This window comes from Scyliorhinus canicula, chromosome 10 (genome assembly GCF_902713615.1).
Source record: "Scyliorhinus canicula chromosome 10, sScyCan1.1, whole genome shotgun sequence".
Taxonomy (NCBI): domain Eukaryota; kingdom Metazoa; phylum Chordata; class Chondrichthyes; order Carcharhiniformes; family Scyliorhinidae; genus Scyliorhinus; species Scyliorhinus canicula.
The window spans coordinates 59,321,311-59,349,227 of NC_052155.1; the positions used below are offsets into that span (position 1 = coordinate 59,321,311).

General features: G+C 46.1%; 1 protein-coding gene across 3 annotated transcripts in view; it reads right to left on the bottom strand.

Annotated features, from left to right (window-relative positions):
• Positions 1–27,917, bottom strand: part of tmem67 (transmembrane protein 67) — a 356,662-nt gene that overhangs the window by 33,330 nt on the left and 295,415 nt on the right. For all 3 annotated transcript variants that reach the window (XM_038809034.1, XM_038809035.1, XM_038809033.1), the window contains 5 exons: positions 19,846–19,945; positions 14,843–14,982; positions 8,743–8,883; positions 1,723–1,803; positions 1,509–1,625 (listed from right to left, as the gene is read on the bottom strand). In XM_038809034.1, the coding sequence (XP_038664962.1) occupies positions 1,509–1,625; positions 1,723–1,803; positions 8,743–8,883; positions 14,843–14,982; positions 19,846–19,945 (579 nt within the window). The remainder of the gene's footprint in view (positions 1–1,508; positions 1,626–1,722; positions 1,804–8,742; positions 8,884–14,842; positions 14,983–19,845; positions 19,946–27,917) is intronic.

The window sequence follows — 27,917 nt, forward strand, 5'->3', positions numbered from 1 at the left end:
GTTGCCAAGTAGAAGAATGGAATTGGTGTCAATGGAACAGAATTTGTGGCAGGGACTGAAGACAATTGGCAGAATGTTTTGAGCTCCCTCAGTTTTCCAGGTTGAAGGCACTTAAAATTCTCAGGTGGCCTTCCTAACAACCACCTGCCTACTCCTCACGTACCTCAAATTTTATGGGAGGGAGGGGGGGGGGGGGGTTAAAATCTCCTCTCACCCAAACAGAGACAGATAAGTGGCCACTTCATGGCCCACTTTTTGCTGGCTGCAATTTTGAAGCTGGTGGGAGGAGGTCAAGGATAGGGGAGGGGATGCCCAATTGGTTACCTTGTTTGAGCCTCAGGCAGGGAAGTGGGGGATTGCTCCTTCATGGCCCCATTTCTCGAGAAGGGCCCCTCCCCATGGCTTTTCCAACCTGAACTTCCATTCGACTGGCCCTCGACCGCCAACTAGGTTCCCCCCCTTATCCAATCTCTGCCATGAGACCTACACTTTAATCTATTCCTGAGCTCGAAGACTGTCTACAGTCTCAACAGTGACTACCACTTCTGGAGTTATTGCTGGAACAACAGAACTCTTTGAGGCAGAACCTCCTCCTGAGTGATGGGCAGAAATCCTTCTTCCAGCCAATTAATGCTTCATGGTATGTTAAATGGCTGCCGACATCAGCAGGGATGCATTCTATGCCAACCTTCTCGGTGGTGGGACGGCCATCTGAAAAATCCTGCTCAATGATTTCAGTCTTCTTAATATTTAAGTGGAGGTAATTTCTGCTCATCCTACATTCTTGTGTGTGCTGGGTTAGCGGGAAATAAAGCATTTGGATAGGAATACAAGCTTAGTCAATCTACGGTTCTATTTTATGAACAATATGAATGTATAATTATAATAACAGATAGCACATTACATACTAGATAATTATGAAGGAAAACACAACTGCTTGTTTCTGAGTAATGGAGTAATTTGGAAGTAGGAGGCTGGTTTAGCTCAGCTGGCTGGTTTATAATGCACTGTGAGGCCAACAGCACGAGTTCAATTCCCATACTAGCCTAGGTTATTCATGAAGGCCTCACCTTCTCAATATCCCCCCTCGCCTGAGGTGTGTAGTCCCCTAAGTTACTGCCAGTCAGCTCTCCCCCTCAAAGGGGAAAGCAGCTTATGGTTATTTGGGACTACGGCGACTTTACTTTAACTTGAAAGTAGAAAAGCTTTGCAAAGAAAAATAACTTCAATATGAATTCCATAAAATAGGTATATTCGAATTGAAAGAAATCATGGATTAATTTAGCTCTGAATAAATATGTGAAGTACAAATGCTAGAAAACCTGAACTAAAAACAGAATATTCTGGAGTACACAACAGACTTCTAAATTGAAAGGAAAAATATAGTTATTATTTTAGGAAGACTTTTTTTTAGCTAAAACAATCAATTCTCAATTTTCAGACAGAGGTAGAGCTACTTCTATTTCTCTTCCATCATTTGTTCAGGATTGTACAATAAGTTATTATACCGCCTCTCTCTTTAGGTTGAGGTTCATTTCTTCCATGTTGGTGTCCGCATGACCATGCACAGACCTCCCATGGATGTAATATCCAAAGCATCTATGTGAGAAAATCATGACAGAGATCTAAAAAAATAAAAATGCAGAACAAGATCAAATAGCTAGCCTAATTTTGTAAAAAGCGATTTTGAAAAATCTTATTGAATTACAATAGAATACTCACATTACTTATTGAACAAACATCAATAAACTGACTTATTCTGTCTTCCACAAATCGTTCATAAATACCTGTGCAGAAAACTACCTGCAAACAAGGCATACAAGTTTTGTCAGTTTAAGCGACATTTCAAACTGATCAAAAATTACCACTCTTCATTATCACATATTATATTGACCTGTTTACAAAATGACTTACATAATATATATGATCTACCATATTTCATGGAAATTTCAGTAATTTTCAGTTGCAAAACATTTGAAGAGAAAATTTCATACTGAAATACTTCCAAAGAATTATGATTAATTTTGATGTTAATTATTTCTATTGATTTTAAATCGATTTATTTGAATGATAAGATGCTCCTTTGTACTATGATGGAAGCTGGGACATTGGCCATACAATGCATCATGGTGGGGTTCCACAGATGTGATGATGAAGGTTACCACGTGTTAGCCATTGGAAAGGATGAGCTTCAGTTCTGCTCAAAGCCCTGTCATCTGACACTTGTGGAGCAGAATAAATGTCCGACCTAATTCATGGGATGTGACTGTTGCTGGCAAGGCCAGCATTTATTGCTCATTATTATACAAATTAGCAGCTTGTCCCATATAAACCAGACTAGGTAAGGATGGTAGATTTCCTTTCCTGAGGGCATTATTGAACCAGATGGACTTTTATGGCAACCTGGTAGTCACATTGTTGTCTGATACTATCTTTTTATTCCAGATTTATTTAATTAGCTGCTGTAATGAGATTTAGAAATCAGGGTATAGAATTTATACTCCTCCACTGGCCATTTTGAAGGTTAAAATCATAAAATACAGCATGTGGCCTTTCTGCCACTATCACTGTTTTACCCATAGCAAGGAGAGGTCCACACCATGCAGGAAGCTGGGTAGTCTTAGCTGTGCAAGCTGGTGTTAGGCAAGGGGTTGGCTGGGGTGTGGGGAGGAAGATCTTCTTTGCAGGTTTCCTGTACCCATTTAAAGCACCACTCCCAAGATCATGCTTCCTCCTTCAGCCTCCCACTCCTAGCCTCTGAAGCGCAGCTTCCCACCCCCTTCACAGGACTTGCCATCCTGACTCAGGCGAAATACTTTGCTTCTGCACATTCTCCCCGTATCTGCGTAGATTTACTCTGGATGCTCCGGTTTCCTCTCGCAAAGTCCCGAAAGACGTGCTTGTTAGGTGAATTGGACAGTCTGAATTCTCTCTCAGTATACCTGAATAAGTGCCGGACTGTGGCTACTTAGGAGATTTTCACGGTACTTTGTTGCAGTATTAATGTAAGTCTACTTATGACACTAATAAAGATTAATATTATTATCTTGGTGTCTGGGGCGGCACGGTGGCGCAGTGGTTAGCATTGCTTCCTATGGCGCTGAGGACCCGGGTTCGATCCCCGGTCACTGTCTGTGTGGCGTTTGCACATTCTCCCTGTGTTTGCATGCTTTTCACCCCCACAATCCAAAGATGTGCTGGATAGGTGCATTTACCACACAAAATTGCCCCTAATTGGGAAAAAAAATGATTGGGCACTCTAATTTTTTTTTCAATTAGCTTGACGTCTGACTCCTGTGACAATCCCCATTTGGGACTGCCTGTAGTCCCAGTTGTGGCCACTGCACCCACCTGGTGTTGCTGGGACCACAAAACTGCTAGCTATCCGAGTGGCCCGCAGCTCTCCGCAGCGGGGCTTTATGTTCCTGTGGGACAGAAATCCCATCTCCAACCTATTCATAGCCAATTGACAGTTAATTGACAGCAGGGCAGCCATTCCTCCTCAAGGTGGCTACCCATGTGCCCATAAAATGCAGCCCTATGTCTCTGGGTAATTTGTTCAAGGGCTGGACTATTAGTCCAGTAACGTAAGCACCATGGGGTGAATTTACAGGAAATCAGGACTGCTGACCCATAACCCCTGGACTGCACTTATTCAAAGTCTGACGTGATTAAAAAAAAACAAACTAACAAGCTTTAGGTTGTAAACAGACCACAGACTGAGCATTTACATTGCCATCTCCACCCCCACCCCCAAATATTCAGTGGCTGCATGGGAAATAGAATCACAAGGAGGTACGCCAGGTATGAAGTAGCATTGCAAAGGCAGAGAAAAAGGCTGCAAGTGAAACGGTGGCTGGCTTTAGCAGAAGAGTCTGCTGGCAAAGGTGGGAGAATTCTCTAGTTTTGTAAGTTATCTTCATAATAATTTTGAGATTTCATGGGGAAATATTGTCAGGGAAAGGTGCCGAGACATAGGTGTTAATTCAAATTTCTGCACCTCAGTACTGGACACTGAGATGAGTGTCCGCTTGGGCATTGTATATTCTGGAGGAAGAGGAAGAAAGCTGACCAAAGAAAGGTGCACCCTGTGGTCGAGGAAGTTGTGGAACCTGCTGCTTAGCAAGGACCTGTGGATGAGAGACAAAAACACTATCCTATCATCAGACCATAATGGCAAAAGATGACACACCAGTCAAATGGCACCTTCAAGGGAGATAATCTCATCACTGTCTGACAAGTTGGCTGGGGTGATTACTTCAAGTTGTATTGGTGGACACCCAATGCCTGTAGTACTGAAGGTCACAGTGGCCCTGAATTGGTTTGCCTCAGGGTCCTTCCAGGCATCATCTGGAGACATTTGTGGGATTTCGCAGACAGCACTCTATACATAAGGGTTTTTATAGATGCAATATTCAGATATGCCCATCAGTTCATTTCATTTAATGATGATCATGCCAGTCAGGCAGACAGGGCCAGAGGGCACGATTCTCCGGAAATATTTCTAATATGTGGTAGCGAGCGGTAACTGCTGCGAACATCCCAACACTCGGCCCAGCAAGGCCAGCAACGTTATTCAATGTTAATTGGTTCACTTAACAAGGCCCCACGGGCTTCTCGCCGCAAATGAAGGCTCACCAGCCGATTTGCTGGGACGGTGCTCACCAGCCCACCCCACTAACAAAATTAAGCAGCACTTAAACAGTACTTGCTCAGCTAACCTCAGTCAACTCGCAACCATGGCGCCGAGAAGATCAGTCCCAAGGTTTGGCGATGCAGACCTGTCCAGGCTCCTAGACACGTTCAGGGCCAGGAGAGATGTCCTGTTCCCCAGAGAGTCCCGGAGGGTGAGCCACAGGGTCGCTAGTGCTGCCTGGGATAAGGTGTCAGCGACTGTAATCTCTGGCGCGTGACCAAGAGGACTAACCTCCAGTGCCATAAAAAGGTCAATGACCTGCACCGGCAGCACGGATGAGTAAACACCAACACCCCGTCATCCTCCACACCCTTTCCCCGAGTCCTTTCTGCCCCCACTTGAGCATCCACCCCCCAATTCTCCATGTGGCCCCTGATGCACCATCAATTGCACAAAGACGAGAGTTGAATACAACTGAGGCTTTATTACACTAAGATGTGTGGCCTCCTACAGCAGCTGGCAAAATGGCTGCTGTACGGGGAGCATGCATATTTATACACCGCGTACTGGGCGGAGCCAGCAGGCAGGGACTATCCCCGTACTTGTAGTACAGGGCCTTACCATACATACCCTAATATATACAGCAGTGGTTACGACCACAGCCCCCAACACTTCCTTCACCTCCCCCCCCTCCCTTTGATCCCCGCCACTCTTCCTTCACACCCCCGTCTCACCATTATGAACTGCAAGTGTGGCTACCGATGCCCTCTCTGTGTCTCTGCAGTAGAAGCTCTCCCACAATCATCGGGAGAGGGCCCAGACTGGCGGAGGTGTGCCGGAATTAAGAATCCTCACTACCTTCGAGAACAGACCCTGGAGGTGACGGGGTGGCCGAGGACAGAGCTGTCACCAACATGGAGGTTGGTGGAAGCTGAAGGACCTGTCAAACATGAGTTGTTATTGCCTTACTGACTGACCCATTCCTCCCACTGACCACATGTCCATCCTTCCACAGGTCCTCAGCCGACGGTGCCGGCCCATTCCAGGTGACCCTCTCTCCAGCCTCCCAGGAGAGGACCTCAGAGGAGTGCTCTGAAGAAGACCTGATTGATGCATCACAGTTGTCATCGCCACCCTTCACCAGCGCAGATACGTGAACCTTGGTGGGAAACATTAGTGGTCAGGCTTCTGGATCACAATCTGGTGAGCACCACACAGATGCTGATGCACATCTGGTGGAGGCAAGAACCCCCAGGTGAGACAGTAGTTGGAGGTCTGCTGGATCCCAGGACCCAGCTGGGTCCCTGCCTGATGCTAAGACTCTGGAACAGGGTTACCTGGAACTGATGGAGATGGTAGAATGCGGCCGTGACATTCAGAGGTAGATGTCAGCGACACTCCAGCAGGTCCATGCAGGCACAGGAGATGTTGCAGGCAATATGTGGCAACAAGGCCAACATTGCTAGGGTGGCGACCACAATGGAGAGCCTGGTGCACAACGTCAGCACCATTATTGAGGATGTCCAAGGCATGGCATAAGCGGTGACGGCCATGGTTGAGGGCTTTTGCAGACTGTCTGACTCGCTGGGGGATGTAACCAAGTACCAGGCTAACCTTGACGAGGTTCTGCAGGACATGTCCCCCTCTCAGTTGTGAGTGCCGAGGTGCTGCGGAGACTGTCAGTCACAGATGGACATTGCTGAAGTGCTGCAGAGCATGTCCCAGTCTCTGAGGTGCATCGCTGAGGGCGTTGACACCATGGTGCAGGCCATGGGGAGCCGCCAGGGCTGGCAGGGCCAATGAAGCAAGGGCAGTTGGGGCTTGAACCAGCTGACCCTCCATCTCAAGGTGAACCCCATGACCCTATGGGCACCGAGCAGGAGGAGGGGTGTTATGTGCCATCCCGGACATGTCCCATGATTGGGGACAGTGGCCACCAGCTTCCCCGAGTTCACCCCTCTGATGAAGCCACATCTCGCAGGCAGCACACGGGACAGGGCTGTGCATGTTAGTTAATTTCTAAAAGAAAAATGCATGGGCAGCACGGTAGCACGAGTGGATAGCACAGTTGCTTCACAGTGCCAGGGTCCCAGGTTCGATTCCCCACTGGGTTACTGTCTGTGCGGAGTCTGCACGTTCTCCCCGTGTCAAAGTTGATTGACGAGGGAAGGGCTGTAGATGTCATATACATGGACTTCAGTAAGGCATTTGATAAGGTTCCCCATGGTAGGCTGATGGAGAATGTGAAGTCTCATGCAGTCCAGGGTGTACTAGCCAGATGGATAAAGAACTAGCTGGGCAACAGGAGACAGAGAGTAGTTGTGGAAGGGAGTTTCTCAAAATGGAGAACTGTGACCAGTGGTGTTCCACAGAGATCCATGCTGGGACCACTGTTGTTTGTGATATACATAAATGATCTGGAGGAAGGTATAGTTGTTCTGATTAGCAAGTTTGCAGATGACACTAAGATTGGTGGAGTTGCAGACAGTGAACGGGACTGTCAGAAAATACACCAGAATATAGATAGATTAGAGAGTTGGGTGGAGAAATGGCAGATGGAGTTCAATCCAGGCAAATGCGAGGTGATGCATTTTGGAAGATCCAATTCAAGGGCGAACTATACGGTAAATGAAAAAGCCCTGGGGAAAATTGATGTACAGAGAGATCTGGGTGTTCAGGTCCATTGTACCCTGAAGGTGGCAACGCAGGTCGATAGAGTTGTCAAGAAGGCATACGGCATGCTTTCCTTCATCGGAAGGGGTATTGAGTGATATGTTGGGTTCTCTGGATCCGTGGAGACTGCGTTTACCTCAGCAGTAACACATACAGGCTACCAACACTTCAAATAGTACAACACTATTTTATTAAGCTAGAAATTGTTGAACATACTTTCACTGTGGGTCGACACTATGTTAGATTAAACTCAAGACCTATGCTATGCCTATCCTATCAGCACATGGTGAAGATCTGTGCTGCAAGCTGTGAGCTCTGTCCTTCTGAGAGGCTGCATCTCGAATGAGCGGGAAAACTGATGCCCTCTGCCTTTATAGTGAGTGTGCTCTAACTGGTGATTGGTTGTGGTGTTGTGTGTGTTGATTGGTCTTGGTGTGTGTCCATCAGTGTGTGTGTCTGCACCATGATATACTGGTGTATATTATGACATTGAGTACAAGAGTTGGCAGGTCATGTTAGAGTTGTATAAGACTTTGGTTCGGCCACATTTGGAATACTGCGTACAGTTCTGGTCGCCGCATTACCAAAAGGATGTGGATGCTTTGGAGAAGGTGCAGAGGAGGTTCACCAGGATGTTGCCTGGTATGGAGGGTGCTAGCTATGAAGAGAGGTTGAGTAGATTAGGATTATTTTCATTAGAAAGACGGAGGTTGAGGGGGGACCTCATTGTGATCTACAAAATCATGAGAGGTATAGACTGGGCGGATAGCAAGAAGCTTTTTCCCAGAGTGGGGTCTCAATTACTAGGGGTCACGAGTTCAAGGTGAGAGGGGAAAAGTTTAAGGGAGATATGCGTGGAAGGTTCTTTACTCAGAGGGTGGTGGGTGCCAGGAATGCATTGCCAGTGGAGGTGGTAGGACGGGAACGATAGCGTCATTTAAGACGCATCTAGACAGATACTTGAATGGGCAGGGAGCAGAGGGATACAGATCCTTAGAAAATAGGCGACAGTTTTAGATAGAGGGATCTGGATCTGGATCGGCACAGGAGGGCCGAAGGCCCTGTTCCTGTGCTGTAATTTTTCTTTGTTCTTTGTCTGCGTGGGTTTCCTCCGGGTGCTCCGGTTTCCTCCCACAGTCCAAAGATGTGCAGGTTCGGTGGATTGGCCATGATAAATTGCCCTTAGTGACAAGGTTAGCAGGAGTTATTGGGTTACAGGGATAGGGTGGAAGTGAGGGCTTAAGTGGGTCGGTGCAGACTCGATGGGCCAAATGGCCTCCTTCAGCATTGTATGTTCTATGTTCATTCAGTTCTTTAGACATGATCGACCTTCTAAAAATTCATCCTGACTCTCTGTCTCACTAATTTATATTTATTCGTGCTCAGGCTAACCTGCTGTACAAATAAAACCACAGATTAATGAACATTCCCACCTGAATAACACCAACTGTCAGCCAAATGCCACTAGCCATGCCAAATCTTAGAATACGGCTTGGTGGGACAACATCGCTCTCTGCAGTTCTTTTAAAATTTGAATAAGGACTCATTGAAGTTAGATTTGCAAAACCAACAACCTGAGAAAAAAGAAAACAAAATTAATGCATTTGCAGTTCACGATATGTTAATCATGTGACTAGCAGAAAACATAAAATCCATGTTTGGTCAGAAAGCATCCTGAATGTCATAGCCTTACATTATGAAACCGCATGCACTGCGAAACTACACAGAAATACTGCAACAAAAGTTCCAGACCCTGATGGCGGAGCATGATCTATGCAAGCCAGCAAGCAGTAAGCTTCACCACTGATGTCACCATTTAAAGGCTAAATAATGTGCTTTTTTGCTTGCTTGTCTATAAATCCCTTCCTTCACGATCAAGAAGGAACAATGTTGATGACTAAAAGATCTTCTGGAATCCTGGGAAGGTGATATAAATGTAGGTTTAAATGAGTGGAGGTAGGGGGGTGGTGGGGGTTGCTTTGAGGTTATTTCAGTTGGAAATGTTGTGTTGTGTGATTGTTAAAATTTGAATGGAAATATTTTAAAAAATAAATAAATAAAATAAATGCAGGTTTATTCTTAAGGCAGAAGTAAAGGGCACAGCGCAAGGGTTTACCAGACTGATTCCAGGGATGGCGGGACTGTCATATGAGGAGAGATTGACTAGGTTAGGATTGTTCTCGCTGGAGTTCAGAAGAATGAGGGAAGATCTCATCGAGGCTTATAAAATTCTAACAAGACTAGACAGCGTAGATGCAGGGAAGGTGTGTCCTGAACTAGAGGTCACAGTCTGAGGATTCAGGGTAAACCATTTCGGACAGAGATGAGGAGACATTTCTTCACCCAAAGAGTGGTGAGCCTGTGCAATTTATTACTACAGGAAGTAGTTGATGCTAAAACATTGAATATATTCAAGAGGCAGCTAGATATAGCACTTGGGGAGAATTGGATCATAGGCTATGGGGAGAAAACAGGATTAGGCTATTGAGTTGGATTATCAGCCATGATCGTGATAAATGGTGGAGCAGGCACGAAGGGCCAAAAGGCCTCCTCCTGCTCCTATCTTCGATGTATCTATGTAATATGGCATACAGTACATAGGTCCCAGTCGGGACTACAGATCATGTTGGTCCCAATCCGGGTTGGCTTTGAAGAATTAGTTTCATGAGCCCCGGCTACTACGCCTCCACCCCTCAGTGGGGAAGCTCATATAACAGCAAGACTGGCTCCTCAGAGATCGGGGTGCCATTTTTGAAGGGTGCTCAAAATGAAAGTTGGGTTGGGGATCTCCCATTGTCCCCACCCACAGACATCACAATCACTGCAGTCATGGGCAAAACCCCAAATCCTCGACCCCGGAAGGCAACCTCCTCCCTATCACTAAAAGTCTGTATGAATCCTGCACCCCACACAACACTCAGGCAGGTGGGTGACCCAGCTCCACACACATCCATCCACCTCAGCATCGGGGCATTGACCCCCCCCAAGTGAGCATATCCCACTATGGGATTGCTGAGGTCACCCCACCTTTAAGGCCCCTCTTTCGCCCCCTACCCTTTATACCTCCCTTCACTTCTTTACTCTTGATACCCCCTTCATGGCCCCCTCAGGTCCCACTCCTTGGCAATGCCAACCTGACACCCAGTCACTGCCTCTGGCACCAGGCAGTGCCAAGTTGGCACTGCCAGAGTGTTAGAGAGAGTGCCCAGGTGCCAGGTTGGCACTGCTCATGTGCCACCCTGTCCCCAACCACCTAGGACTCCAATGGCCTCTGAGCACCCCCCCCCCCCCCAGTGTGGCCATCACGTTTGGTTTCCATTTCTTGAGACCACTAGTGCTTATTCACGGCGGCGTGTGGCCTCACAGTGGGACTGCTGGATACCAGGAGATTGCGGCCTCGAGTGGGCTGGACATAATTAAAAGCGATTAATTACTTATTTAAACATGCTGATCTGGATCACGCCTTCAGATCGCGTTGGGCATTGTGGTCAGATGCATTGCTCGTGGCCTCTTCCGCTAAGCACCCAACATAATGGGATCGATGCTGGGCACAACGCGGTGTGAAAATCTTGAAAATCGTATCCATAGAAATGCTAGCATCTGTGGAACAATAGCCTTGTAAAAGTCTGTGGTGCTGATTATTGAGTCTGTACACTAATTGTGTAGACATGATTTCCGCTGACAACATACACAATGTGCATTTCTGGCAGGCAACTGACGGCCTGTAGTTGCTGGGCTTATCTTTACACCAGTTCTTGAACAAAGGTGTAACATTTGCAATTCCCCAGTTTCCTGATACTAGAGTGGGGTTCTCCGGCTGCGTCTGCCTAGCGACCGGAGAATCCTGCCTGAGGTCAATGGGCTTCTCCATTGCTCGCGTCTCACCCGTGGCGTTCTTGCAGCGGGCAGGGTGGAAGAAGCCAGCCCTATATCTGTGTCTAAAGAGGATTGGAAATTTATGGCGGGGCCCAGCAATTTACATCCTTACACACATAAGTATCTTTGGATGTATCCAGGTGATGGCCCTGGTGACTTATCTAATTTAATACGGCCAGTCTAACTAATATCTTTTCTCCAACTATTTTTGGCCCACAACTACTTTCTCTTTAAATATGACTTTGTAAAGACAGATGTATGATACTCATTTCATATTTCATGCATGCTCCCTGTCTCCAAGTATAAATCTACTTTTTGGTCATGAATTAGCCCCACTCCTTTACCACATTCTTACTATTTATATGCATATAGAAGACTTTTGAATCACTTTTCATGTTGCCAATCCTTTTTCATACTCTTGTTTGTCTCATTTCTTATTTCACTTCCCTCTCAACTTTCTATATTCAACCTGGTAATCAATTGTATTATCCATCTGACTTCTCTACATGCATGTTTTTTTTTGCTTTATCTTATTCTTTATCATTATAAACATCCGGGAGCCTTTGGAAGCCCAAGGGTTTTGTGATAGTGCTCTCTCTTGTGAGAATGTACCTTGACTTTTCCCAAAATATCTCCTATTTGAATGTAGGCAATTGTTCTGTTATATGCATGTGCCTATCCCTGTTTCCAATTGTGAGAAAAATGTAGCAATTTTAGATAGATTGTATTATAGATATTTAGTGCAGCAATGGTTAAAAGCCTGAGTTAGAGTGTGTTTGAATGCTGCAGTTATGTTAAAAAAGAATCTTGGTTTGAAAGCTTGGGAGCCAGGGGTGCAATTAAAGTGTTGTAAAAAGGTGGGGCCAATGGAATTTTGTTTTGATGAAGAGGGTTTCCTGTGGAATTAGTTAGATTTCAGCTTGGTAAGGTGATGTTGTTACTTGGTGGAGCTAAGGTGCCAGGAATTTTGTAGGAAAAGCAGGTCAGTGCAGTTCTGGATGAAGCTGCGACCACCACTCAGGCAGTCTGTTCTCTGCAGTTCAGTTAAAAGAGATTAATAGTCTTTAAATCAGTGCACGCATGTCTGAGAACAGAGGGAAAGCTGAAACAAGCTGAGAAACAGCTTCTGAAGACATACAGCCAGAGTTTCTGCATAGGGCTGGCAGGAGTCTGATCTTCTTTTTAAAGTAGTAGGAAGAGTACTCTCTTTCTCAAAGAACATCTCCGTAAAGCAAGTATTTGTGAATGCCATTTGTAGTTTATCTTTTATTTTTTTCCAATTAAGTAGCAATTTAGCATGGCCAATCCACCTACCTTGCACATCTTTGGGTTGTGGGGTGAGACCCACACAGACATGGGAAGAATGTGGAGACTCCACATGGACAGTCACCTGGGACTGGGACTGAACCCAGGTCCTCAGCGCTGTGAGTCAGCAGTGCTAACCATTGTGCCACCATGCCGCCCTATGCCATTGGTCGTTACAGTGGATTGATGGTGGTTTTTTCCCTTGTTGGTTAATAAAGATAGCAATTAAGGGTGTTGTATTCACTGTATAGAGTAGCATTGTTTAAGGGATAATTGTAACTTTTATCTCATGTGATGTTAAAGATTTTCAGACTGTGTTGCTAATAAAGTTTGTTTTAATATATATATATCCCTATTCCTTCGTATAATCACTCCTGGAGCGAGCTGTCCTTTCCTCATAGTCTTACAAAATTAAAATAAACTATTGAGGTTTCTCTCCAGTATCCTAGCCTAAATTGTCTGCTTGTCTTGCCCCTTCTATAAGATAGTGGGCATGATCTACCTGAATGGGAACAGAGTTCCATAGCACGCGCAATTAGCCGGGCATTTCCCAGCGCTCGAAGCATCAAGAAATACCATGCTAGTGAACTGCCCTTCAGGTAGATCATGGGCCTCAGCAGGGAACGTGAGACCAAGGTCGCTCTTAGTCCCATTTCTGCACTGAGGGGCTCCCGCTCACCTCAATGCAGGGAGAGATCGGGACACAGTTTTTAGATGGTATCCTGATCCCTCGACCCCCCAATGCAACCCCGAACCCCCCAAGCCCCAATTCAACTATAAGGGGGTGTTCAGCCCCCTCCTGCACTCCTGGGCTCCCCGCCTGATAGTAATCAACTATTTCCTGATAGATCTGATAGGTAAAAAGGTTATTTTAATGTAAATATTAAAGCCCAGTTTTAATACCCATTTTAAAATAAGGATTTCAGCATTCATAACCTCAGATCATGACAAAACACATAACTTCAACAGAAGCACACAAGCCTGACACATCCACAAACTAATTGGAGATAAAAACAACATTTTCACTAAGCAAGATGATAAAGCTATTGCTCTGATGAACATATTTTCAAAGTCAGTTTGACATTAAGAAATAAAGCTGTACCAGTAATCGAGATCAAGGCCAAGTAAGCACCATAGCAATATGAAGGCACCATTGTCCAGAATGTGGATAAAGCAATGGCAGCAGAAAACCAGTAGAAACCAGTCTTGATAAAAGCACAGAATCGCATTCCATAACATATACAACATGAAACATTCAGAACTTATGTTGCACATTAAAGGATTGACAGTTAACCATCGAATCAAATGTATTTGATTCTCACCCAAACCAATTAGGGCGACATAGAGGTGTAGACAGATGGCTTCAGACTGATAAAATCATCTTCAAACGTGATGGTCCGCACAGCCATCTTTATTCCAGGATCATCCTATACTTTGACCTAACTACTCGCTATCTCTATTTTCATATTTTCACTTTTCCACTCTAATTCTTGAAGTAAATGCAAGCTGTTTTGCCATAAGCAAGAAACCATTTCTGTATTATTTGAAAGTTAAATTGTTTATAAGTTTCTTCTCTTGAAGTCCTTTGCTAGCCGGACTTTATTGAGAATAGATTTAAGTTTATCCTAATTGTAATCAAATAGAGTCAATAAAAGATTCTTGTTTGCATCCAAGAAGTTTAACTCAAATTTCTACTGAGTTTTAGTGTCGCAAGACTTCACTAAATCTGCATAGTAGATCTCTTCACCGTCGCATGAAAAATGGCAGCATGGCTGCAGTGCCACCTGGGAAATTTGGTAGTGCCAGGCTGGCACATAGATGGCCACCACCAGGGTGCCAGGCTGGCAGTGTCAGGGTGCCCAGATGACATCAATAATTCCAGTGTGCCACCCTGTCCAGAGGGCAAGCAACCTGGGAGCCTCCGATTCCCAAGGAGACTCCCACGAGTGCCATTCTGTCTAGTCCCCGTTTCTGGAAACCAGCACTGAATAGCGCTTTGCCCAATGTCTCCAAGGGGATTAGAGCCCACGGCTTGGTTAGATCTTGGGGATGCATATTACTTGAGACTAACTGTTTCACTCCAATATGCAGATTCACATCTTGACTTCTCATGAGATTGGGTTAGATGTCGCGAGGTGTGGCAAGCCAGGAAAATCCATAAGAAGGACCTCTTGGCATCTACCTGTCACGTCGCACTGCTTTTCGGGTGCAACGTGGGCAGTAGATCTCACCCAATTAATATCTTTGTCCCCAGTTTCTTGGATGTGCAGCAATCTCAAGTATACTACTGGGATAAATTTATCAAGAATCTTGAATATTTGTATACATTCTTTCCTTTCGTAATAAGCTTACTTCCAAAAAAAAGAGAACAACAAAAATTTGAAAAATAGGATTAATTTTTCTGATAGTCTGGATGTTATTCCATTCATTTGCTACAAAGTATGTCCTCCAGATGCTCACGGGAGCTGCCGCAGTCTTTATATCACCTCCACCTGTAAGCAATGAACAAACAATTTTAACATATATGAGAAATCAACAAAAACTCCAAATATTAAAATACAAAAGAAAAACAGAACATGTTGGAAATACACAGTAGGATCATGAGCATTCAGTTAGGGGCGCGATTCTCCGTAAATGTGGAGAGTCGTAAAGGCTGCCGTGAAACCGGCCGTGTTTCACGGCAGCCTCCGCGCCCCCTCCCAGGACCCGATTCACCCCCCCCCCCCGGTCGGGGCTAGCATCGCGGTCAAGTGAAGAACGGCATTGCGGACTTCGCGAACGTTCGCTAAGCCCGGCCGCCAAGACTCACGGCGGCTGACGCGCACGATGACGTCAGCCGCGCATGCGCAGATTGGACGGGTCCAACCCGCGCATGCGCGGATGACGTCATCGCGCATATGCGTCAAACCCGCGCATGCGCGGTCCGTCATGCCCCTCAGCCGCCCCGCGGACTGATCCTGCGGGGCGGCAGAGGGACGAAGAGTGCATGGGTATCGGACCTGCTGCCCGCGATCGGTGGGCACCGATCGCGGGCCCATGCCACCTTTGGCACGGCCGTGGTGCGGCCGTGCCAATCGGTGCCATGGTTGTGCAGAACGGCCGTTTTCTGAGGCTGGAAATGAACCTAGGACCCTAAACCTGTGAGGCAGCAGTACTAACACTGTGCCATCGTGCCACCCTTCAGCATGCTTTTACCCCTTTATTTAAGACCCCTATATTGTGGCGGCACGGTAGCACAGTAATTAGCACAATTGCTTCACAGCTCCAGGGTCCCATGTTCAATTCTCAGCTTGGGTGACTGTGCGGAGTCTGCACGTTCTCTCCGTGTCTGCATGAGATTCCTCCGGTTGCTCTGGTTTCCTCCCACAGTCCAAAGATGTGGGCATATGGAGATACTTATTTTTCAAGCCCCTTCAGCTTTCATTCAGCCCTCCTATTAATTTTTCCTTGTTGATTCCCTCAATTATTTCTAAATGTAGACCTTTCCTTTCCCCACACATATTCTTTTGACATTTTAATGTATTTTCATTGTGATGCCAATATAATATTTCATGTTATCTAACAGTAACCCACTTTTCTATTAAGCAGTCTGCAAATTATTTAGCCTATCTTGTCGTCATCTTTTATCTTTCTCCCCTCTTATTTTCCAACATTACTGAAATATTTGCTGATGTTTCAGTTTTAATCAATGGTGTAGGATTAAACTCAAAATATGAACTTCTGTTTTCTCTTTACAGGATGAACTTGTTCCACAAGATAGACAGAGACTCAGACAATAAGAAAGAATGTAATTCATAGCATCCAGCTAAGTGTGACTTCTGATGCTGAGTTGGTTATGAAAATTATGTTACTTAAAGATGATTAAAGTTTGATCTTGTAACTGGGTAAATAACACTATCATAGCTATCATAGGTTAATACAAAACATGGCTTCTTCAACAAACACCAATTCACTGCTTCCTAGTTTTGTCAGTGTGGAAGGCACTCCACGCACAGACCTAGAAAAATATAAAGAATTAATGGAATTTGTTCTGTGAGTCTTGGGTAGGGAAGTCATCACAAACTCATATCACAGCTGAAAACATCTTGGAACATTAGGATAAGCCTGTCAGAAAGTCTGCATTTAACATCAAGGAGCAAAGAGGAGCCAGACACCAATTTAGTCCAGGATTCTGCACAGGGAAGTGATGGACAACATTTTTTGCACAACTGTGGACTCAACCATGATGCAGTGTCTAGTGCCATTGCCATCCTATGTCTGAATGTTCTACTGGAAGTTTAAGTGTGCTTTCTGTTGATAGGGGCAGGAATCTCTGTTCAGCGACACTGGAATCCCAAAAACCAAGATCGGCGCTGGGCGTCCAACAGACTGCCATGCTCCAGCGCCTCGATGGCAGCGTGAATGCATTCCACGCCCCACGCCGGCTTGAGCATGCAAAACATACAGTAACATGCGTTAACATATCATTAGTGGGTCTGACCCAGTATCTCTGGCCTCCTGTGATGCTCTGCCTCTGCCAGGCAGAAGTGACGCCGGCGTGGTTCACTTGTGGTATTTCACATGCGGCCCATGGGTGCCGCCATCTTACCAGGACCCATGCCCCCCGGGCACCTTATCACCTGCCACCATCGACGACCAGCCACATCTCGCCTCGGTCACGATTGACCAATCTCACCCACACAACCTGTCAATTGCTTCCACCAACGTGAAAATCGATAGGCATGAGATCTCCTGCCTGCTGGACTCCGGGAGCACTGAGAGCTTAATTCATCCCGATACGGTAAGGCACAGCTCCCTCACGGTACACCCCGCCAACCAGAGAATCTCTCTGGCCTCCGGGTCCCACTCCGTGGTGATCCGGGGGTACTGCATAGCCACTCTCACCGTCCAGGGCGTGGAGTTCAGCGGCTTCCGCCTCTCCGTCCTCCCCAACATCTGCGCTGCCTTGCTACTCGGCCTGGACTTCCAGTGCAACCTCCAAAGCCTAACATTGAAATTCGGCGGGCCCTTACCACCCCTTCCTGTGTGCTGACTCGTGACCCTAAAGGTCGACCCACCTTCCCTATTTGCAAACTTGACTCCGGATTTCAAACCCGCCGCCACCAGGGGCAGACAGTATAGTACCCAGGACAGGACCTTCATCAGGTCCGAAGTCCAGCGACTGCTTCGGGAAGGCATTATTGAGGCCAGCAACAGCCCCTGGAGAGCCCAAGTGGTAGTGGTGAAAACTGGAGAAAAACACAGGATGGCCGTGGACTACAGCCAGACCATCAACAGGTACACGCAGCTCGACGCGTGCTCCCTCCCACCCATTTCTGATATGGTCAATCAGATTGCACAGTACCGGGTCTTCTCAACTGTGGACCTGAAATCCGCCTACCACCAGCTTCCCATCCGTAAGGCAGACCGCCCATACACTGCCTTCGAAGCAGATGGCCGCCTTTAACACTTTCTCAGGGTCCCCTTTGGCGTCATCAACGGGGTCTCGGTTTTCCAATGGGAAATGGACCGAATGGTTGACCGTTGTCAACCGATTGACCGAATAGTTGAAGGTGGACTGCGGGCCACCTTCCTGTACCTGGACAATGTCACCATCTGCGGCCACGATCAGCAGGACCATGACACCAACCTTGCCAAATTTCTCCACACCCCGATTGCATCCAACTCTCAGCTTTGTGTAATTGATCGTGCATCAGGTAGCACCCTGTAAAAATGGTGTCCTGGTCTCTCGCTACACTGAGGAGTTCCTCGGTGCACAAATCGGATCTATGTGCACCCTCGGCCGTGCATTCCCCGTTAAGGCCCCTTATCAACTGCGAGTTGCTTTTTATAGCCTTGTGTTTCTCGGCACTGCACGTGCTGGGAATCACGCGGCTAAATGCGCTCACTATGGGACTTTCTTCCAATTTAGTAAAATTGCGCACACAATGGCCGGGATTCCCTAATCTCGCGGTCAAATTCTGGTGCTGACGTGAAAAGCGGTGCCAACCACTCCGGCGTCAACGGTCCTCGATCATCAGGTATGCTCCCCTTCCTAGGGGGCTGGGTTGGCGCCGGAGTGGTCGCCGCAGTTCCAGCCGGCGCAGCACAGCTGGCACGAGTTCGCGCATACACACTACGGCCGGCGCGAGTTCGCGCATGTGCACTACGGCCACCATGATTCCGCGCATGCGCATGGGTTCTCGTCTCCGCGCCGGCCCCCGGACAATATGGCGGAGCCCTATAGGGGCCTGGCATGGAGGAACATAGGCCCCCACGGAACCAGCCCTGATCAGTAGGCTCTGATCGTGGGGCAGGCCACCGTGGAGGACCCCCTCCCCCCCCGGGTCGGATCCCCCCCCCCCCCCCCCCACCCCACCAGAACGGATCCCGCACACAGAACTTCCAGGTCCCGCCGTGTGGGACCATACGTGACCCATGCCGGTGGGACTTGGCCGAACGTGGCCCGTCGGGGCCTGGAGAATCGCGGGGGGGGCACTTTCAACGGCGCAATCAAACGGGCAGGAGAAAAGAAAGGATTGCTCACTAGATTCAGTCATCAATACCTCACTTCAGTGTGCCTCCTTCTACCACTGAAATTTTGTGAGCTGCTTTCAAAGGTTTCCTCACTCTGTGGTTCCTTTGATAACACCGATTGTCATTTTATATTTCCATCGCTGCCAGCATGTTCTGAGATTGGCCACTTCTGTCTTGAATTCCAAGTGTGGGAACTTGGATCTAAGATATACTCTGATATTTGCTTAACACTTGTTTATTAGTGCTACATTTAAACAGGTTACAGAGTAGCCACAAAGCTCCCAGGCATGAATCCAACCTCTCTCTCTCATCTAACACATGGTGGCCTTATGTCAGGATACAGTTTCGTTCAAATCATTTACCAGCATATTGCATCTGTTAACCCTTTATACACATCAACATAGGCCACTTATTTAAAAATTAAGGTGAGTTTTCTGAATAACTTCTGATTGCACCCTGAACTAACTTGGCCCATCTTATGCTTAGTAAAGTTAGTTAATTTCTAGGCTGGTATTTTTTTCCCAGAAGTAATGTTATTTGTTTCTAACTCTATCTCTATCCAGATAAGCATGTTGAGTGTCTCATAGGATCCCTTCTCTTTCAGGAAACAATCTATGATAGCAAGCTGCAAAAGATTGGAGCAAGGGGTTGCAAAGGTTGACTTCCATTCCTTTAAGTACCTTCCAAAGGACATAATTCAGACCAGCAGTTCAGTTCCATCTGCTTTGAAAATGGGAATTTTAACAAAAATTTATTAATATATCTGTCAATTTTTTAAAAATAACTGAATATTTGAAACCAAATAACAAAACAAGAAAGAAACAGATGAATAAACTTACCTGCAACAGACTTGACAATTTTGCCCTTGGGTCTTTCCCAGTCAATAAAAAAGATGTCCACAGTTAACTGGATTCCTAGTTTATGTAAAAGCTGAAGAAGCTAAGTGAATTCACATTCCCAGTGGTGAAAATAAAAATAAATCAAAAGTTATACGTTAATAGAAATTGGACAAAGTAATGGCAGTGTAATGAATGAGTAAAATATAGAAAGAAAAGAATCACAGTACTATCAGTTGAGGTTTGGGAACTGGAATTGTGAAATTATCATGTCTAACAATGAATATTATTTATTTACTTAGCTGAAGTTTGCTAGGATTTTTGAACCTATCTGTTAAAAAGTTCCTGACTCCAAGTTTAAGAACTGGCTCACCTGTCATGGTTCCCATATGTTGCGGGAACCCACTCTCCTCCATGAAAAAAAGCAATGATAGGGAAGCCTGAATTTGTAGCAGTCATTTAAATAGTGAACCTGCTGTCACTTTAAATGAGCATCAAGTTGTGACCTGCCAGGGTACAGCGGTTAGCACTGCTGCCTCACAGCACCAGATTCCAGGTTCAATTCCAGCCTTGGGTGACTGTGTGGAGTTTGCGCATCCTCCCTGTGTCTGCGTGGGTTTCTTCCAAGCGTTCCAGTTTCCTTCCACAGATGTGCGGGTTAGGTGGATTTGCCATGCTAAATTTCCCCTCTGTGTCCAAAGATGTGCAGGTTAGGTGGGGTTTCGCGGGTTGTGCGAGGAGTTGGCCAAGGAAAGGTGCTCTTTCAAAGGGTCGGAGCAGACCCGACCTGCCAAAAGGCATCCTCTGCACTGTAGGGATGCTATGGATTCTATATTTCCAAGCTTGGCGAAAAAGGTGAGCGACTGGAGATGCTAAACACTCAAATATTTAAAAGGAGGAAAAAAAGCTTGTGGAAAAGCACAGAGGAATGGAAAAACTGTGTGCATCTGATAATGCCTGCTCATTATCCATTGTTGAATGCATATGACGACAAAATACAGTAGAGGATAATCATTAGCAATGTCATGACCCTGTGTCATAAAAGTGTATGTGGTTACACTAGAGATTGGGGTAGAAGGGAAAGTCAGGGAACCAAGAGGTGAAGGAATCAGTGGGAAGCGTAGCTGCTTAGGATTACAAAAAAATCACGAAAAGACAGAGCTCAGGAGAGGTTACGATAGTCCCCATCTCACAAAATATGACACAGTATATGGAAAGGCTCAGTAAACCAAGGTCCACCACACTAAGAAAACAAAAAGGGACAGTCAATAGGGAATTAAAGGTGCTATATTTAAATGCCCGCAGTGTACGGAACAAGGTAGATGAGCTTGTGGCCCAGATTGTGACTGGCAGGTATGATGTGGTAGGCATCACAGAGACATGGTTGCAGGGGGTTCAGGACTCGCAGTTAAACATCCAGGGATTTACAACCTATCGAAAAGACAGAGAGGTGGGTAGAGGGGGCGGGGTTGCCTTGTTAATTAGAAATGAAATTAAATCAATAGCACTAAACGACATAGGGTCAGACGATGTGGAGTCTGTGTGGGTAGAGTTGAGGAACCACAAAGGCAAAAAAACCATAATGGGAGTTATGTACAGGCCTCCTGACAGTGGTCAGGACCAGGGGCACAAAATGCACCACGAAATAGAAAGGGCATGTCAGAAAGGCAAGGTCACAGTGATCATGGGGGACTTCAATATGCAGGTGGACTGGGTAAATAATGTTGCCAGTGGACCCAAAGAAAGGGAATTCATTGAATGTTTACAGGATGGCTTTTTGGAACAGCTTGTGATGGAGCCCACGAGGGAACAGGCTATTCTGGACTTAGTGTTATGTAATGAGCCAGAATTGATAAAAGATCTTAAAGTAAGGGAACACTTAGGAAGCAGTGATCATAATATGGTAGAATTCAGTCTGCAATTTGAAAGAAGGAAGGTAGAATCAGATGTAAAGGTTTTACAGTTAAATAAAGGTAATTACAGGCGCATGAGGGAGGAACTGACGAAAATCGACTGGAAGCAGAGCCTAGTGGGAAAGACAGTAGAGCAGCAATGGCAGGAGTTTCTGGGAGTAATCGAGGACACAGTGCAGAGGTTCATCCCAAAGAAAAGAAAGGTTATCAGAGGGAGAATTAGGCAGCCATGGCTGACAAAGGAAGTCAGGGAATGCATCAAGGCAAAAGAGAGAGCCTATAATGTGGCAAAGAGTAGTGGGAAGTCAGAAGATTGGGAAGGCTACAAAAACAAACAGAGGATAACAAAGAGAGAAATAAGGAAGGAGAGGATCAAATATGAAGGTAGGCTAGCCAGTAACATTAGGAATGATAGTAAAAGTTTCTTTAAATACATTAAAAACAAACGGGAGGCAAAAGTAGACATTGGGCCGCTCCAAAATGACGCTTGTAATCTAGTGATGGGAGACAAGGAAATAGCTGAGGAACTTAATAAGTACTTTGCGTCAGTCTTCACAGTAGAAGACATGAGTAATATCCCAACAATTCAGGAAAGTCAGGGGGCAGAGTTGAATATGGTTGCCATCACAAAGGAGAAGGTGCTAGAGAAACTAAAAGATCTGAAAATTGATAAATCTCCGGGCCCAGATGGGCTACATCCTAGAGTTCTAAAGGAGATAGCTGAAGAAATAGTGGAGGCGTTAGTTACGATCTTTCAAAAGTCACTGGAATCAGGGAAAGTCCCAGAGGATTGGAAAATCGCTGTTGTAACCCCCCTGTTCAAGAAGGGAACAAGAAAAAAGATGGAAAATTATAGGTCAATTAGCCTAACCTCGGTTGTTGGCAAAATTCTAGAATCCATCGTTATGGATGAGATTTCTAAATTCTTGGAAGTGCAGGGTCGGATTAGGACAAGTCAGCATGGATTTAGTAAGGGGAGGTCGTGCCTGACAAACCTGTTAGAGTTCTTTGAAGAGATAACAAATAGGTTAGACCAAGGAGAGCCAATGGATGTTATCTATCTTGACTTCCAAAAGGCCTTTGACAAGGTGCCTCACGGGAGACTGCTGAGTAAAATAAGGGCCCATGGTATTCGAGGCAAGGTACTAACATGGATTGACGATTGGCTGTCAGACAGAAGGCAGAGAGTTGGGATAAAAGGTTCTTTTTCGGAATGGCAACCGGTGACAAGTGGTGTCCCACAGGGTTCAGTGTTGGGGCCACAGCTGTTCTCTTTATATATTAACGATCTAGATGACGGGACTGGGGGCATTCTGGCCAAGTTTGCCGATGATACAAAGATAGGTGGAGGGGCAGGTAGTATTGAGGAGGTGGGGAGGCTGCAGAAAGATTTAGACAGTTTAGGAGAATGGTCCAAGAAGTGGCTGATGAAATTCAACGTGGGCAAGTGCGAGGTCTTGCACTTTGGAAAAAAGAATAGAGGCATGGACTATTTTCTAAACGGTGACAAAATTCATAATGCTAAAGTGCAAAGGGACTTGGGAGTCCTAGTCCAGGATTCTCTAAAGGTAAACTTGCAGGTTGAGTCCGTAATTAAGAAAGCAAATGTAATGTTGTCATTTATCTCAAGAGGCTTGGAATATAAAAGCAGGGATGTACTTCTGAGGCTTTATAAAGCACTAGTTAGGCCCCATTTAGAATACTGTGAGCAATTTGGGGCCCCACACCTCAGGAAGGACATACTGGCACTGGAGCGGGTCCAGCGGAGATTCACACGGATGATCCCAGGAATGGTAGGCCTAACATACGATGAACGTCTGAGGATCGTGGGATTATATTCATTGGAGTTTAGGAGGTTGAGGGGAGATCTAATAGAAACTTACAAGATAATGAATGGCTTGGATAGGATGGACGTAGGGAAGTTGTTTCCATTAGCAGGGGAGACTAGGACGCGGGGGCACAGCCTTAGAATAAAAGGGAGTCACTATAGAACAGAGATGAGGAGAAATTTCTTCAGCCAGAGAGTGGTAGGTCTGTGGAATTCATTGCCACAGAGGGCGGTGGAGGCCGGGACATTGAGTGTCTTTAAGACAGAAATTGATAAATTCTTGATTTCTCGAGGAATTAAGGGCTATGGGGAGAGAGCGGGTAAATGGAGTTGAAATCAACCATGATTGAATGGTGGAGTGGACTCGATGGGCCGAATGGCCTTACTTCCGCTCCTATGTCTTATGGTCTTATGGTCTTATGGTTACCTGGGGGAAAATAAAAAATGAGAATAGATGAGTATTTATGGTGGGAAATTCAATTATCAGAGCTCCATCAGGTCTACTGTCTCTCTGGTCCGAGTGTGAAGGACATAACAGTTCAGTTGGAAATGTTTTTAGAATGCGAGAATTGCAGTGAGAAAATTTGTGGCTCATGGAGGAACTAATGATCACCTTCCTGTCGAGGCTATATAAGGCTCTGGTCAGATCTCATTTGGGATATTGTGAGCAGTTTTGGGCTCTATATCTCAGGGAGGATGTCCAGAGGAGATTCACAAGAATGATCCCCGGAAGGAATAACTTGTCATATGTCAAGTGAAATGTGGAACTTGTTCAAGGAACAGATACTACGTGTCTTTGATATGTATGTCCCTGTCAGGTAGGGAAGAGATGGTCGAGTGAGGGAACCATGGTTGACAAGAGAGTTTGAATGTCTTGTTAAGAGGAAGAAGGAGACTTATGTAAGGCTGAGGAAACAAGGTTCAGACAGGGCGCTGGAGGGATACAAGATAGCCAGGAGGGAACTGAAGAAAGGGATTAGGAGAGCTAAGAGAGGGCATGAAAAATCTTTGGCAGGTAGGATCAAGGAAAACCCCAAGGCCTTTTACACATGTGTGAGAAATATGAGAATGACTAGAGCGAGGGTAGGTCCGATCAAGGACAGTAGCGGGAGATTGTGTATTGAGTCTGAAGAAATAGGAGAGGTCTTGAACGAGTACTTTTCTTCAGTATTTACAAATGAGAGGGGCCATATTGTTGGAGAGAACAGTGTGAAACAGACTGGTAAGCTCAAGGAGGTACTTGTTAGGAAGGAAGATGTGTTGGGCATTTTGAAAAACTTGAGGACAGACAAGTCCCCCAGGCCTGACGGGATATATCCAAGGATTCTATGAGAAGCAAGAGATGAAATTGCAGAGCCGTTGGCAATGATCTTTTCGTCCTCACTGTCAACAGGGGTGGTACTAGGGGATTGGAGAGTGGCGAATGTCATGCCCCTGTTCAAAAAAGGGAATAGGGATAACCCTGGGAATTACAGGCCAGTTAGTCTTACTTCGGTGGTAGACAAAGTAATGGAAAGGGTACTGAGGGATAGGATTTCTGAACATCTGGAAAAACACTGCTTGATCAGGGATAGTCACACGGATTTGTGAGGGGTAGGTCTTGCCTTATAAGTCTTATTAACTTCTTTAAGGAGGTGACCAAGCATGTGGGTGAAGGTAAAGCAGTGGCTGTAGTGTACATGGATTTTAGTAAGGCATTTGATAAGGTTCCCCATGGTAGGCTTATGCAGAAAGTAAGGAGGCATGGGATAGTGGGAAATTTGGCCAGTTGGATAACGAACTGGCTAACCAATAGAAGTCAGAGACTGGTTGTGGATGGCAAATATTCAGCCTGGAGCCCAGTTACCAGTGGCATACTGCAGGGATCAATTCTGGGTCCTCTGCTGTTTGTGATTTTCATTAATGACTTGGATGAGGGAGTTGAAGGGTTAGTCAGTAAATTTGCAGACGATACAAAGATTGGTGGAGTTGTGGATAGTGAGGAGGGCTGTTGTCGGCTGCAAAGACACATAGATAGGATGCAGAGCTGGGCTGAGAAGTGGCAGATGGAGTTTAACCCTGAAAAGTGTGAGGTTGTCCATTTAGTAAGAACAAATATGAATGCAGAATACAGGATTAACGGTAGGGTTCTTGGCAATGTGGAGGAGCAGAGAGATCTTGGGGTCTATGTTCATAGATTTTTGAAAGTTGCCACTCAAGTGGATAGAGCTGTGAAGAAGGCCTATGGTGTGCTAGCGTTCATTAGCAGAGGGATTGAATTTAAGAGCCATGAGGTGATGATGCAGCTGTACAAAACCTTGGTAAGGCCACATTTGGAGTACTGTGTGCAGTTCTGGTCGCCTCATTTTAGGAAGGATGTGGAAGCTTTAGAAAAGGTGCAAAGGAGATTTACCAGGATGTTGCCTGGAATGGAGAGTAGGTCATACGAGGAAAGGTTGAGGGTGCTAGGCCTTTTCTCAGGGGCGACTTGATAGAGATTTATAAGATGATCAGGGGAATAGATAGAGTAGACAGAAACTTTTTCTCCGGGTGGAACAAACCATAACAAGGGGACATAAATTTAAGGTGAATGTGGAAGATGTAGGGGGGCTGTCAGAGGTAGGTTCTTTACCCAGAGAGTAGTGGGGGCATGGAATGCTCTGCCTGTAGAAGTAGTTGAGTCGGAAACATTAGGGACCTTCAAGCGGCTATTGGATAGGTACATGGATTACGGTAGAATGATGGAGTGTAGATTAATTTTTCTTAAGGGCAGCACGGTAGCATTGTGGATAGCACAATTGCTTCACAGCTCCAGGGTCCCAGGTTTGATTCCGGCTTGGGTCTGTGCGGAGTCTGCACATCCTCCCAGTGTGTGCGTGGGTTTCCTCCGGGTGCTCCAGTTTCCTCCCACAGTCCAAATATGTGCAGGTTAGGTAGATTGGCCATGATACATTGCTCTTCGTGTCCAAAATTGCCCTTTGGGTGGGGTTACTGGGTTATGGGGATAGGGTGGAGGTGCTGACCTTGGGTGGGGTGCTCTTTCCAAGACCGGTGCAGACTCGATGGGCCAAGTGGCCTCCTTCTGCACTGTAAATTCTATGATAATCTATGATTAATCTAGGACAAAGGTTCGGCACAACATCATGGGCCGAAGGGCCTGTTCTGTGCTGTATTTTTCTATGCTCTATGAGGAGTGGTTGAGGTCTCTGGGTCTGTACTCGATGGAGTTTAGAAGGATGAGGGGGGAGAAAAGTGAAACTTACAGAATACTGAGAGGTCGAGATAGAGTGGACATGGAGAAGATTTTTTCAGTAGTAGGAGGGACTAGAACCCGAGGGCACGGCCTCAGACTGAAGGGACGATCCTGAAAACAGAGATGAAGAGGAATTTCTTCAGCCAGATGGTGGTGAAACAGCCGCAGAAGGCTGTGGAGGCCAAATCACTGAGTGTCTTTACGGCAGAGATAGAGACTCTGGTGATGGGGATGTGCTGTGTAGTCAGACATGTGGCTCTCCTCCTACAAACCCGAAAATACTTTTTCACCCGAAATAGCCCACTAATACAAGAGAAAAAATATCCCCGCACCTCAACCAACATAAAACCGAAAGGATGTGCCGAACAACTGCCACACCAGAGGCAGTATAGAAACAAGAAGTTGAAAAATCTAGGAGATGCAAATGGCTGAGCCGGCAGACGCGACGAAGCTTGGTCCTCGCCAGAACGAGAAGGACCGACCTGCCGGAAATCTCCTGGCGGGAGGATGTTTCTTTCAAAGGAACTGAGAGAACACAGAGAGGAGATGAAAGCCAATAGGCAGGTTGTGGTCAGAGTGGCGGTCCCGGACGCTCTGGCGACCATGCAGGTGGCCCTAGGCAAGGCAGAGAGGCGATTGGAAGCCCAGAAAAGCACTAAAAGGAGCTGGAGAAGGCCTTAACAGACCAGAGCGATCGGATCGCCACCCTGGGAAAAGAAATATCAAGGTTGGTTGCAATGCAGGGGAGTCTGAAATGAAAGATTTAGGATCAGGGAAACCAATTGAGGAACCAGAACCTACGGATTGTGGGCCTGCCAGAGGGGATCGAAGGCAGGAACCCCACAGATTATGTGGCTCAAATGCTGGGCAATCTGGTGGGAAGAGATAGCTTCCCAACCCATCAGAAATCGACAGAGCCCACCAGTCACTTTATCCAAAACCCAAAGCTGGAGAACAACTGAGGGCGATAATCACCAAAATGCACGGTTACCAAGACCAGGAAAGAATCCTGTGCTTGGCAAGGCAATCAAACAACTGTAGCTGGGAAGATCACTGGATCAGGATCTAACAGGACGTTAGGGCTGGCCTGACCAAGCGCTGG